At 54.8% G+C, this 12,882-nt stretch overlaps 1 protein-coding gene across 1 annotated transcript; it reads left to right on the top strand.

Moving 5' to 3' along the window:
• The first annotated feature begins 1,338 nt into the window (after positions 1-1,338).
• Positions 1,339-9,958, top strand: MOB3C (MOB kinase activator 3C). Its single transcript, XM_059898156.1, has 4 exons — positions 1,339-1,478; positions 4,999-5,467; positions 7,535-7,737; positions 8,062-9,958. Exons 2-4 carry the CDS (start codon positions 5,050-5,052, stop codon positions 8,089-8,091), a joined length of 651 nt encoding a protein of 216 aa, XP_059754139.1. The 5' UTR covers positions 1,339-1,478; positions 4,999-5,049; the 3' UTR covers positions 8,092-9,958.
• The last annotated feature ends 2,924 nt before the right edge of the window (positions 9,959-12,882 follow it).

The following is a 12,882-nucleotide window of genomic DNA, read 5'->3' as shown; positions in this document are numbered from 1 at the left end:
TGCTCGCTGTCAGTCCATAGCCATGTTCTCACAACTGGATGACTAAGCTCTGACCCTGTGTTATCTCTGTGTGTTGACCCTCCCAGCTGACCTGTCAGCACCTGAGGTCAGCAACTGGGTCAGCTCCGTCACCTGATCCCCTGCTCTCAGTGCACAGCCATGCTCAATAAAGGGTATTAATTAGGATATCAAACAAATGAAGGACTAGGTTTGAATTCCTTCTGCATACACTAGAGCATGCAAATGTTGGCCTATAGAGGATCTGGGGCTGAGTTAAGACTCAGACATCAAAAAAAAGAGAGCTTTAGACCGGGATAAAAATAGGTATTCAACAAAAGAAAGAATCTTCAGTTCTATGAGCTAAGATTTTTAAGGATCCAGTGTGTTCTCATGCCATCCAGCAAGCAGAAGATCCAGACACAAGGGGAGCCCAGTGGGGCTTCTGTGCCATGTACATGCCCATCTCCTGCCTCGAGCTCTCCCTTATCCCTGCCTGCTCACCTCTCATACCCCTCCAAGGTGACTTCTGTAGCCCATCTGTCTGCCTTGGCTCTCGCACCCTAGAAGGCCTCGAACCTTCCCTACCACCCTAGGGCAGAGCCAGCCAACTGGTCCCTGGGCCTGGGGCGCACCATGTGCATTTTGTGCTGCTGCAGAATATTTGTCTGCCCTCAGGGGAAGAACCCAAGTAGAAAAGTAGCAAAAGCAAATCAGGTCTTGAAGGCTTTGGATTTGGCTGGAAGAAAGGAAGGAAAGAAGATATCCCAAAGTGGGAACAGCTGGAACAAAAATGTGGTGGGGGGAAATGGGGTGACTTCCGCCAGGAGTGAGGAGAATCTGCCCAGCCTGAGCCAAGACCCCAGCCCTGGTGGGGGAGGTGAAAGTCTGTGATTTGAGCACTCTTGAGGGCCAGTCCTTTCAGTGCTGAGGTAAGGGACTCAGCTCATTGTACCCAAGGCATTCATTAAGTGCCTGCTATGTGCCAGGCACTATGCCAGGAGCTGAGGGTATGGGAGTGTATAGTGATCTCGAGCTCAGGGACACTCGAGACACAGAAGATTCTAGGAGGGCAAGGAAACCACCAGTATCCAGCTCCAGACAGAAGCTGGGCTTGTCCCCATTTTACAGTCGAAGAAGTTGAGGCTGCCTCCTTGGCCCTCCTGAGAGGGCCAGCCCTTAGCCCTTTGCCCCTGGGAAGCGGGGAGCGATACAGACTTTCCGGAAAGGCGGGGGTATTGGGGTTGGGGGGGTCCCCTCTCCCCGCCCCTTCCCCGCCCCCTGGCCGCAGCGTGGCCAGGCAGGGAGGGCCGGGGCGGAGTTGGCGTCGCCTGGGGGCGGGAGGGCGACGCGGGCTCGGCAGGCAGACTGGCGAGAGGACCGGCGCGGCCGGCGACGAGCAAAAGGAGGGGACCGCCTGCTGGGGATGTGACCTCGCGGCCAGACAGGACTCGCGCTAGCCCACCCGGCGGACCCCGTGAGTGAGTGCCCCTCGCGCCCCGCCGCGCACACGGCCCAGCCTAGTTTCCACTTTCATTTCGCCGGCCGTCCCGGCGTGGCACCGTCCCGAGGCAACCTGTGCCCAAGCAGGCTGGCCACAGCCCTCGGTCCGGGTCCGAAGCTCTGGGCTGGAAAGTCGGGGCTGAGGTTGAGGCGAGTCGGTTGAGGAGGGCGTGTCTTCGGAGGCGGAAATTTCAGGCCTGCTCCTCTGGGTCCTACGACCCGTCTGTCCTGGCAGCTGGGCTGGGGAGGGAGGGGCGTCAGGGGTCCTGGGAGAGGCCGAGGAGTGGTCGTAGGTGGCCAAGCGCCGCGGGGAAGAGCTGGGAGTCCTCGCCTCTACTTTTCTCTTGGATCTCTGCCCTCAGCCCTCCCCCCTGCCCCCACCCCCAACACACCAACACACACACACACACACACACCAACACACACACACAACACATACACACCACACACACACACCAACACACACCCCAACACACACACACCCCAACACACACACACCCCCCCACACACACCCCACACACCAACACACACAACACACACCCCAACACACACACACAACACACACACACACAACACACACACACACACATACCACACACACACACATAGACACACACATGCACTACTCTAGGCTGGATTCTGGTTTCAGACTGGGGCCAAGACCCTGGGTCAGGCCTGGGGGAGTGGCAGGTGTGGCTGAGCATCAGAAGCAGGCAGGGCCCCTCGGTGGTCTTCATTTGGGAAACCCAGATGCTCACCCAGGGAGCGAGCCATCACTAGCCACTTCAGGAGTGAAAGGACAACCAGAGTTAGGAAACGGGGGCCGAGAGGGGGAATGGCCATGGTTCGGAAGTTCAGGGAGGGGACAGAGATTCTGTGAGAGTTAGAAACTCAGTAAAGGGATGGGAGTGGGAAGTGAAGACAGACAAGTGGCATGGATACAAGGGCATCTATCCATCCCCCCACCCCCAAGCTTTCATTTTCCTGGGGAAAGACCCAGGCCTTGAAATTCTGCAGCAGGAAGGTGGGACTCTAGCTCACTGGTTAGGACACCAAAGTTGCTGTGGGGTGTGGGGAAGGCTCAGTGTGCTGGGGGAACAGGAATTAGGTTGGTCTAGTTGATGGGAAGATGCTTCCCCTTTCCCTCCACTCCCCTCCTTTCCCCTTATTTCCACCAGACCAGCGACCAGCCAGTGCAGGAAAATGGCCCTTTACTAGTTGTCATGCCCCACCTTATCCCAGTGTCCAGTTCTGCCACTGGAGATCCCCTGCCTGTAACTTGCTGTGTGAATGCAGTCTCCTCAAGTCCCCTTAGTGGGCCTCAGTTTCCCCATCCATACAAGAAGTGGGTTGGGCCAGTTGATTTCTCAGGGCTATTTCAACCCTATGATTCTTGATTTTGAGCTTTCCTTAAAGCCTGAGCATCCGCTATGTGCCAGGCCTTGACCGAGGCTAGGGGGTGGGGCTGGTGGGGGACCAATGGCCAAAGAGTAATCTCCACCCAAGGACAAAGAGATCTGGGTTCAGTAGAGGGGCTGTGGGAGGAGGTAGCATTCAACCTGACAGTGTGAGTCAAGCCAAGGGACCAGTGTAAGAAAACACACAGAAGCAGGAGTTGGGGGCGTGTTCAGGGATCAGGAAGAAGCCCAGGGTGGTTTCTGTAGGGAAGTGAGGCAGGAAAGCTAGGGTGAGGTGTTGAATGCTAGGGTGAGGGTCTGTTGGTAGCTGTCACTGAGGGGGGCTGTGCAAAGGTGGAGAGCCCATGGACCCAACCTAATTGCAGTGTGAATGATTTTGGAAGCTCCTGCCCCAAGCAGAGTTTAGAATGCAGGCTGCAATTCAAGCATGGAAATCTCCTCTTGGATCAGGAAGTCCCACACTGGGGACTTCTTTGGGTGAGAAGTTGAGCGGTAGGGGATGGATGACCTACCACATCTTTGAGGTTTTTTCAAGAGGACAAGATCCTGCTGGGAGACCTGCCCCTACTCTCCCAACTCCTCTCATTTTACTTGACTTTCCCTTCTTGGCCTGTGTGTTGTGTGTTTCAGACTTCTCCACTAGCTTGACTTGTCTGACATGATGACCCACATGTACCTTTGGTTACACCCAGTTGTCACCTTGTTCCCACCCTCCCTTCCCCAAACCTGTCCCAGTATTTCTAGAGATGTGAGAAAGGAAAATACTCCAGTGTCAGCTCTGAGGTCAAGGCCAGGCTTTGTGGCTGTATTCAAGCCTCAGTCTAGGGTCAGAATCCAGGACTCAAATTGACCAGGGTCAGGGCCAGGTCAGAGTTCAGCCTGCAGCCAAAAAGCTCAGTGTTTAGCCTACACTCAGCCTTAGTGCTCAGTCTGGGGTCAGGATCAGTGCTCATGTGGCTAAATTCCAGTTGGTACTTGGCTCTGCATTTCCCAAGAGCTCACACACTCACAGGGGAGATGAGGTGACTACCCTGGAAGTCCCAGGAACTTGGCCTGTGAGTGACCGAGGAAGTTGTATGGTCCAATCCGTACCTGCTGCAGGGGTCACCCAGCAGTGGTGGATGAGACTAGAACCCAGGTCTCCAGCCTCAAAGCCTGGGGCTGTCCCCATCACTGTCCCCAAAGTCTGTTCGGAGACTGAGATCCTTCAATTCTAAGAGGCAAAGCAAATTCTTCTGAATTCTGGATGGGCCCAGCTGGGTGATTTGACTGCATTTTCCTACCTTCCAGTGCCGGGCACATAGTATGTGCTCTAGGAATGTCTACTGAATGTCAGGTGCAGTGGGAGGGGCCAGCGCTGTTCTGGTTTGTGTTTCAGGCTGGAGGAGGTTAGCTTGGGAGGAAGGATCTCCAGCCACTGCTGGAGGAAGTGGTGCCCTTCTAGACCTGCCACCTCCCCCTCCCTCCAGTGCCTGCAGCCACACTCAGAGGCCACCCAGCTGGCCATATGAGAGCTCTTTCCTTTCAGGGTAATAAAAGGAAAGGACATTTTTGGTAGAAAAGTCCCTCCTGCTCCCTGGGAATCCCCGGTGGCCGGATGGACTGCGGGATATCTCAGAGGAAGCCGAGGGCGGGGGCTCTCCCCCTACCCCCAGGACAATGCAGGCCGGCTCTCCCACGCTGTACCAACTAGCCCATGGGATCCCCAGAGGTCATCTTGTGCAGGCCCCTGCCTCCTGCAGGGGCCTCTGCCTGCAGGAAGCCTCTGCCAGCTCTCTAATGGTTCACAGCAAGTCTGAGGAGCACCTGTCCGGAGCCCAGGCCCAGCCCTCTCTGAGACACAATGAAAGTGGAGAGGAAACTAAACAAGATGGGAGGGCTGTGGACGCTTGGCAGGGGGAGCTAGGGTATCTGGAAATAGGGCAGGATGCTGGACTGTGGGGATGAGGAGGATTTAGATTCCAGGCAGAGAATTCCAGGCCAAAAGCCGAGAGGTGGGAGGGAAATGATGTGTTGGGAAGTCAAGCCCGTTTGGTAAGGACCTGACCACCGTGCTCCCCCATGCCCTTGGCCCTGGCAGGGCATCCGTAGGGCCTGCCCCTGGACCCCTGGCCCTCGACCCATCCTGGCCATGGCGCTGTGCCTGAAGCAGGTGTTCGCCAAGGACAAGACGTTCAGGCCGCGGAAGCGCTTCGAGCCGGGCACACAGCGCTTTGAGCTGTATAAGAAAGCGCAGGCGTCGCTCAAGTCGGGTCTGGACCTGCGCAGTGTGGTGAGGCTGCCACCGGGCGAGAACATCGACGACTGGATCGCCGTGCACGTGGTGGACTTCTTCAACCGCATCAACCTCATCTACGGTACCATGGCCGAGCGCTGCAGCGAGACCAGCTGCCCGGTCATGGCCGGCGGGCCCCGCTACGAGTACCGCTGGCAGGACGAGCGCCAGTACCGGCGGCCGGCCAAGCTCTCGGCGCCGCGCTACATGGCGTTGCTCATGGACTGGATTGAGGGACTCATCAACGACGAGGATGTCTTTCCCACGCGCGTGGGTGAGTGCCGCCTGGCAGGCAGGTCAGGCCTGGCCAGGGAGGAAGGGAGCCAGCGGGGCCCATCGCGCAGATGAGGCATTTAGCTTGATACAGCCATGTTGTAGAAGAGCAAACGGAGGCTCAGGGAGATCGTGTCTGCTCAAGATCAGGCATCTTGAGCTAGGGCGGCCTGGCTCCCAGTTTGGGGCCTCTTTTTGTCTGAAGCTTGAGTGTCCCTCCAGGGAACACCCTGGCAAGACCACTATGATTCTCAAAACCTTCCAGAACAAGTGCCTCTAGGTGCTCCTAGCAGGTCGCCCTGCTTGGGCTGATCTGACTTGCTGCCTCCTGGGAGTCCCCTCTGACTCCTGGCCCCAGGAAAGGGAAGGGGGTGGGGCCCCATGGGGGCCAGACGGTATCTCCTCCTCAGTGGGCTCTGAAGGCAGAATTTTCCCTTGTCAAGCCCAACCCATGGAGCCTTTTCTTTTCTCAGCTGGGCAGCCTGGGCAGGTGAGGGTGGGGAGAGGAGATGAATGATGTCATCCTGGCCCAGCTTCCCCACCCAAGGGCAGCAAGAGATGGTATTGGCTCAGGAGCTGAGCAGGCATGACCCTGTGTTCATCACAGCAGCCCCGCCCCACCTGGCCTCCTGTTCATCTGTGTTAAGGCTATGGGAATCAGAGATGGGTGGGGCAGGGTGGTCAGGCCCAGAGGGGAGAAGTCTGAATGCTGAGGGCCTTGAGTCACAAATCAGTGCCCACGCCCCTCCCCAGTCGGTGGCCTTCCATTTCCTGCACTATCATGTCCAACATGGGTATCTTCATTTCACATGAGAGGAAACAGGCCGAGAGAGGGACAGTGCACTGAATCAGGAGGGACTCAGAACCAGCTCAGGTCTCTTGAGGCCCAGGGCCCCACGTCTAGATGGACAGGACAAGTCTGAGGGACTTGGGCTGGGCCTGGAGGGGCTCACAGGGAGACAGGGCTCAGCCCCACCCGAGAGCAGTGAGGAAGGGGAAGGGCCTCATGGAGTGGGGTGAGTCAGTGTGGGCCTGCGTCTGAGCGCTTGTTCCCTTCTAGCCTTCACCCCCAGACCTGTGAGATCCCAGGTGCCTGTGCCTTAATCCTGGGATGGCTCTGCCACAGCAGAGAAGAGGGTGTAGCCACCAAGATCTCCACCGTGAGCATGGGGGACTGTACAGAAATTGTGCCTTTTTCACAGGTCCTGGACCTTCTCTCTGGCAGGGTCTGTGGCATTTTTCCCTGAGGGGTGCTGCAGTGCAGTGCAAAGAGGGCTTGAATCCTACCTCCAGTCTGTACTAATTAATAGTTGTGTGGCCTTGGGCAAGTGGTTCCACATTTATGCACCTCTGTTTTATCATATCTAGAATGACTGCCATACCCATTATCATACCAGGCTAAAGGTGCAAAGGACCCAGCACAGGGCCTGGCTCACAGACGGAAGGTTCTTGTAAGTCTTATTGACTATTTGAAGGACTGAGAGATATACGAACTTGTTCATGAAGATTTAGTAATTCTCAGGATTGGCGTCTGGGGCCTGCCGTGTGAATGTTGCGAAGGGGAAGGAGTCGGTAGGGCTGGAGAGGCAAGTCAGGATCAGATCATGAAAAGCCTTGAGCAGGCACCAAGCTGGGAAGTTAGGACTCAATCCTGAAGGCCCATATTTTTAAAAATGGACCCCAGATATTGATGAACTCCCCTTGGAATTGCATCCAAGGGTGTTGTGTGCGAGCACCTACAGATGCACATGTTTCTGGGGAGAGTTTTGGCATAACTTCCATTATAGTCTAAGAAGGGTTGGTCAGTGACCCAACAAAGTTGCAGAGTCCTGTTCAGGGTGATGGGAAAATCAGAAGACGATTTGTATTTCAGCAGAGGAGAGGCACAGTGCTTCATTAAAAAGGGAAGTATGGGAGAAAGCAAACTTTGATCTCTGTTTCCCACAGGGAAGTGTGCTAGGGAAGAGGCCATCTTGGGCAAAGGCTGCCTGTGTGGGGGAGGGCAGGGTTGGGCAGAGTTTCATCATCAGATTGCTGATGCCCCATATCTGCCCATCCCGCCCCCTAGGAGTTCCCTTCCCCAAGAACTTCCAGCAGGTCTGCACCAAGATCCTGACCCGCCTTTTCCGCGTCTTTGTGCATGTCTACATCCACCACTTCGACAGCATTCTCAGCATGGGGGCCGAGGCGCATGTCAACACCTGTTACAAGCACTTCTATTACTTCATCCGAGAGTTCAGCCTGGTGGACCAGCGGGAGCTGGAGCCACTGGTGAGGCCAAGCCCCCACTGCCCTCCCCCACCAGGGCTAGCGTCTGAGTTTTCAGATCCGAAGGCTACCTGCTTTAAGAAAATCCAGTATCCAAGTGGATATGTTAGGGGACCGCAATTCATTTAACAATGGATTTTGTACTTTAATAGCGACTTCATTCAAGTATCAGTTTACAAACACAGATCTGCAGCCTGGAGTTGGGAGGCGGTGGTGGCGGGAAGGGGCCAGGCTCAGGCAGAAGAGTAGCCGGGCCCTGTGGTTTGGAAACGGGCTGCCTGGCAGGTTGAGCTCTGACTGACCCCTCCCCACCTTGTGTCTCTGCAGAGGGAGATGACAGAGCGGATCTGTCACTGAGCCCAGCCCTGGACCTTGTTGCCCATCAGATGGACCATCTGAACACAGAGTGGCCAGGGAGGGGACCCTCAGAAGTCTGGTAGCAGAGGGACCTGAAGGCCCTGGGGCCCCTCCACACACACAAAGCCCCTGGACTTCTGGTTCTCAGGAGTCTGCCCACATGTCCCCCTGACTGTTTGTGAGTAGAGCAGGGAAGAGCTTAAAGGTGGGCAGACAGGTGAAAAGGAGCAGCTAAACCCTTAGCGTGAAGTCTAGCCTGCTCTGACACTTGACCCTTCCATGGTGGTTGCCAAGCCTGTTTGGGGAACGTGGATGTGGCTGAAGTAACGGCAAGAAAGATGCAAGAGCATGAGCAGCCTATGTGTGAGTGGACACGGATGACATGTGTATATCGGTGTGTATGTGTATGATTTTGACTGTGGGGTGTGTCTGTGAGAGCTACCTGCCTTAGACTGTTCCTGGCACATAGTAGGCCCTCGATAAATGTTAGGTAAATTGATGGATGGATGAATGGATGGATGGAAGGGAGGAAGGAAGGAAGGAAGTAGGGATTAGGGCCATCGGACCATGACCACTTAGGAATGATGACAAGTCAGTCTTCCCATTTGGTGTGTCTGACTATGTGTGTAAGTGCACGAACTGTGGTTGTACATGTAGCTCCATGTTTGAATCTTCCAGGTTACCATCTTCCATCAGCATGAGTTCTGGGGAGCTACTGATGGGGGCAGGTAGGAAGGGGGGCCCTGCCCTGACTGAAATCCTGGCCCACCATAGGTTCTGATTTGCTCAGCTAGAGATGCCCAGGAGCTGTCATTTCCTTCATCCCTCTGCCTCCAGGAGGCCTGATTATAGATAGCCTCATGGGCGTCAGGGGTGATTCTTCATGTCCACAAAGATCCCCAGTCCTTAAATCAGGAAACATACACTCCAATCTAGCTTCCTGAATCTCCAGATGTGGTTGTGAGGATCTGAAGCCCGGCACAAGATAATCCTCCAACCCACAAAGCTAGTGAGCTTGAATTGGGAAGCTCCAGAGCCTTATCTCTTGCCTGGGACATTGAGGACCACATAGCTGTGAATGGACTCTTCCAGGCTTGGAGAGCCCCCATCCCGCAAGTACCTGCCTCCTTCCCAACCATCCCTGAAACATTCCAGCTGGTTGGATCTCAGAGCGTAGCTATCCACAGAGAAACTGGCATGTCCATTCAGCACTTATTACTCAGTACTGCCATGCCCAGCCCTGCACCCAGACCCACAGGTGGGGAAACTGAGGCAGGGACAAGGCCCTCCTCTCCTGGAGACTCCAGGCTGGGGGGCCAGGATGGAGAGCCAGAAGGAATCTGAGGATCATCCAGTCTCACTCACAGAATCATCCACGTACATGAGAGAAAACTGAAGCCAGAGGAGAGGCGGGAGAAACTGTCCAAGGCCTCCCAGCAAAGCTTTTGTGGAGCTGGAATGGAAACCAGGGGTTCTGACTCCCACCCCAGGCCTGTGGATTGCTACACAGGGAGATGAGATGCACTCCAAAGGAGGGTTTGACAGCCCCTCTCCAGGATACAGCTGTTCCTGCTTTGAGCAAGGATTTCTAGCCTGATGTCAGAGTGCCCCACCACCCCTGTGGTCTGCTGGGGTTGTCTGCTGAGCCTAAACCTCCAAAATCATGCCCCTCTCCATGGCCCCGCAGCTGCCGGATCTCTGGGGAAGCAGATGGGGCTCCTGGGTCCAGCCAGCTGGACCTGGGACAGCTGCCTCCAGAGAAGTTCCCAAGGGAAGCACTGGCCCAGCAGCTTTGCCAGAAGCTCTGGTGTGAGGGGGGCGGTGGGGGGGGTGTCAAAGATTCTGCCAAGGAGGACCGTGGATTGGAAGATGGAGTCTAGGCTATGGCCAGTGCTGATTACGCGGCAGGGGGCGGGGGGGGGTGTATTTTTTTGTGAACAGAGGGAAATTTTATTGTTGTTATTTTTGGTAAAATAAAGGAGGCAAACTAAAGGCCCTGGTGGGAAGCTGTGGTCTGGGTGCCACATGGCTCCTGGGCAGGCTGTGGAAGGAACTGGGCCAGAATGGGGCAGGGAGGGCTTTTTGTCCAGAGATCCTGGGCCATGTGGAGGCCTGGCTGATGTGGTCATGTCTGGCCCAGCTCTCCAGGGTGGAGTCACCAAGGTTTTCCCAGGGCTCTCAGAATCCTAGACCCAGAATTCCTGGGCTAGGCTAGGAACCTCAGAGTGGGGAGGGCTGGCCCTTACCTTCGGGGAACTCAGTCTCCTGGGAAAGTCTTTCCTGTTTCAGCTCAGGTCACCTGGCATTGGCTACTCTCACTCCACCCCCTTAATCTGGGTGGTTTATTGGAGCTAATGGGTTAAGGAACAGGGCAGAAATACAGCCCTAACTGTAATCACAGTAGAGGAAACGCTTCTCAAAAGAAGGCTGTCTGTCGGGTGCTGGCTAGAGCTCCAAGTGGTGGCAAGACATGGGGCTGACTCCTGAGCTTCTTCCCCAGGAGACACCTGATGCTCTTAGCTCAGGTCTTGCCGTCAGTCCACTGCCCCTTACCCTCAACTGCCCAGCCAAGAGTTGAAAACCAGCTTGGTTCCTAAGAGTCAGCAAAGGCCCACCTAGAGCTCTTCCTTCTACCTGAGGAGACAGCCTGGCTTTGTGCAGTGCCTCTCCTGGGAGACAGAGACCTGGGTTCCAGCCCCAGCCCAGCCCCCAAGGTACTCTGGCATGTACTTCATGATCAGGTGTGGGAGTGAGGGACTTACTGATCTCTAAGCTCCTTCATTACAGTCTGTGGATCATTCACAATAATAACTAATACTATGTGTTAGGTACAGCTCTAGATGCTTGACATATAATAGCTTGTTGAATCGTTTGTCTTTGGCTAGTTGCCTAGCTCCCTTCCTGGTGCCCGGTATCCCTCCTTTCATTGCTGTAGGATCTGTAAGGCCCTGCACTCTGCAGCCCCTTCTTCTGGCTTACCAGAGGAGGCCCCAGTCCAGCATTCTAAAAGGTGGCTCTGCTTGCATACCTCCTATGACAGGTCACGGACTACTTCCTCAATTACTGGACAGCTTAGACTCTTAGAAACTTCAGGCTCTGGGATCATAGTTGTTCTGGAATACACCATATGAGTGTAGACTTATCTCAGAACTGTGTGGCCAAGGCCTGCACCTTACATGACAATGTCTGAATACATCAGGAAGCCCTCACAAAACTATTTTGAGAAATTCAGAGACAGATGCTTGGAGAAGACTAGACAGAGAAAGGAGAAGATAAAAGAGAGAGCTGAGGCCTCAGCTACACAGAGAAAAGAGCCCCCCATAGGGCAAAACTTGGCAGGAGAGGATCCTGGGAGAGGCAATATATTGAAGGTAGCGGGATAGTTTGGCTCCCTTCCTCATTCCCTGCTCCAAGTATTTTTACGGCTCTTGAGCCAACAGGAAAACAAAGCCGTCTGCAGCCTAGCTGCCCAGGCATTCTCCCCACCTTGGAGCAGAGCATTCACCTGCTGAGTAAAAGATGCCCCACCACCCTTGGCCCCCAGGAACACTGCAGCCTCTTGGAAGTTTCCTGCTGCCACTCCCCCGCCCCATCATCAGGAGCTGTGTGGAGTGTGTGGTGAAGGGAGCCACAGGCATGGCTGGAGCTCCATCTGATTTGGGGAGCCCTTCCTTAAGCCATTCTTCCTTGGAGCCCCCCAGAGCCCTCATCTCTGCTGTTAACTGAACTTGGTTGCCATGCAGGGAACACAGCAATTTTGAGAACTTGGGTTGGAACACAGACCTAAGGATCATCTAGCTATTGAGACATTCAGGGAACAGAGATGGGAACAGGCCAGCGCAGCCTCTGAGGACTTGAAGCTTGGATGGGCCTGGAAGGCGATGGTGGGGGAGGTCAACTTACACAGGGGCTTTCAGGTTGAACTGAGAGATTCTGGAAGTGACTTACTTAATACAGAAGCTTGGGAGAAACCGCCCCCACTCCAGCCGTCACCCAGACTGGGAAATCTAGCAAAGCCTTGCATGTTCCCTATTGTTCCAGACCTCCAGACCTCCTTCCATCATACAGATGAGAAGACTGAGCCCAATAAGGGAAAGGGAACGAACATTGGTCGGGTGGATGATGGGAAGGAAGTCCAAGAGGCTCTTTCACGAGCATTGCTCGCCAGACCCTCACAGCAATCCTGAGACAGGCAGGGAAGGGATGTTTACTTCCATTTCACAACGGAGGAAACACACTCAGTTAGGGCCTGACTTAACCCCAAGTCAGCACTCTCACTCCCTCATCACACTTGCAGCCTGGGGGAGGGTCGGGGGCTGGTTGAAATATTAATTTATTTGCAGGTAGTTTTCTGCAAGAAATGAACTTTTTACGTTTTTTTATTTTAAACCACCATTACCCACTGGGGGTAATACTTTACTCAAGGAGAAACTCTCACGGTGAAATTACAGGCACGCAAACCTTTTAAGAAATTTTACAGAATTCGTTCTCGTTTTTAAAAAGACTGGCAGCATTTCCCCATATGTAAAAGGGATTTAAAAAATTCCTTCCCGGCATGCAGAAGCGCTCGGTAAATATAATTATACCTGCTGCTGCCGGGCCTCCTCCTTCCTGGCACTTCCCGGCTTTCCCGACCTCCCCGCAAGAAAGGTACTGCCAGAAGGAGCTAAGCCCCGCCCCCTATCCCAGCAACCTCCCCGCCCTTCTCCCGTCACGCCTGCGCAGTTTGCTTAGCCCCCCACACACACACTCTCGCTGGGCGTAGCCATCAGGACGCAGGCGCAGCTCCTC

Source organism: Balaenoptera ricei, chromosome 1 (assembly GCF_028023285.1).
Source record: "Balaenoptera ricei isolate mBalRic1 chromosome 1, mBalRic1.hap2, whole genome shotgun sequence".
Taxonomy (NCBI): domain Eukaryota; kingdom Metazoa; phylum Chordata; class Mammalia; order Artiodactyla; family Balaenopteridae; genus Balaenoptera; species Balaenoptera ricei.
This window is presented reverse-complemented; position numbering and strand designations above follow the sequence as displayed.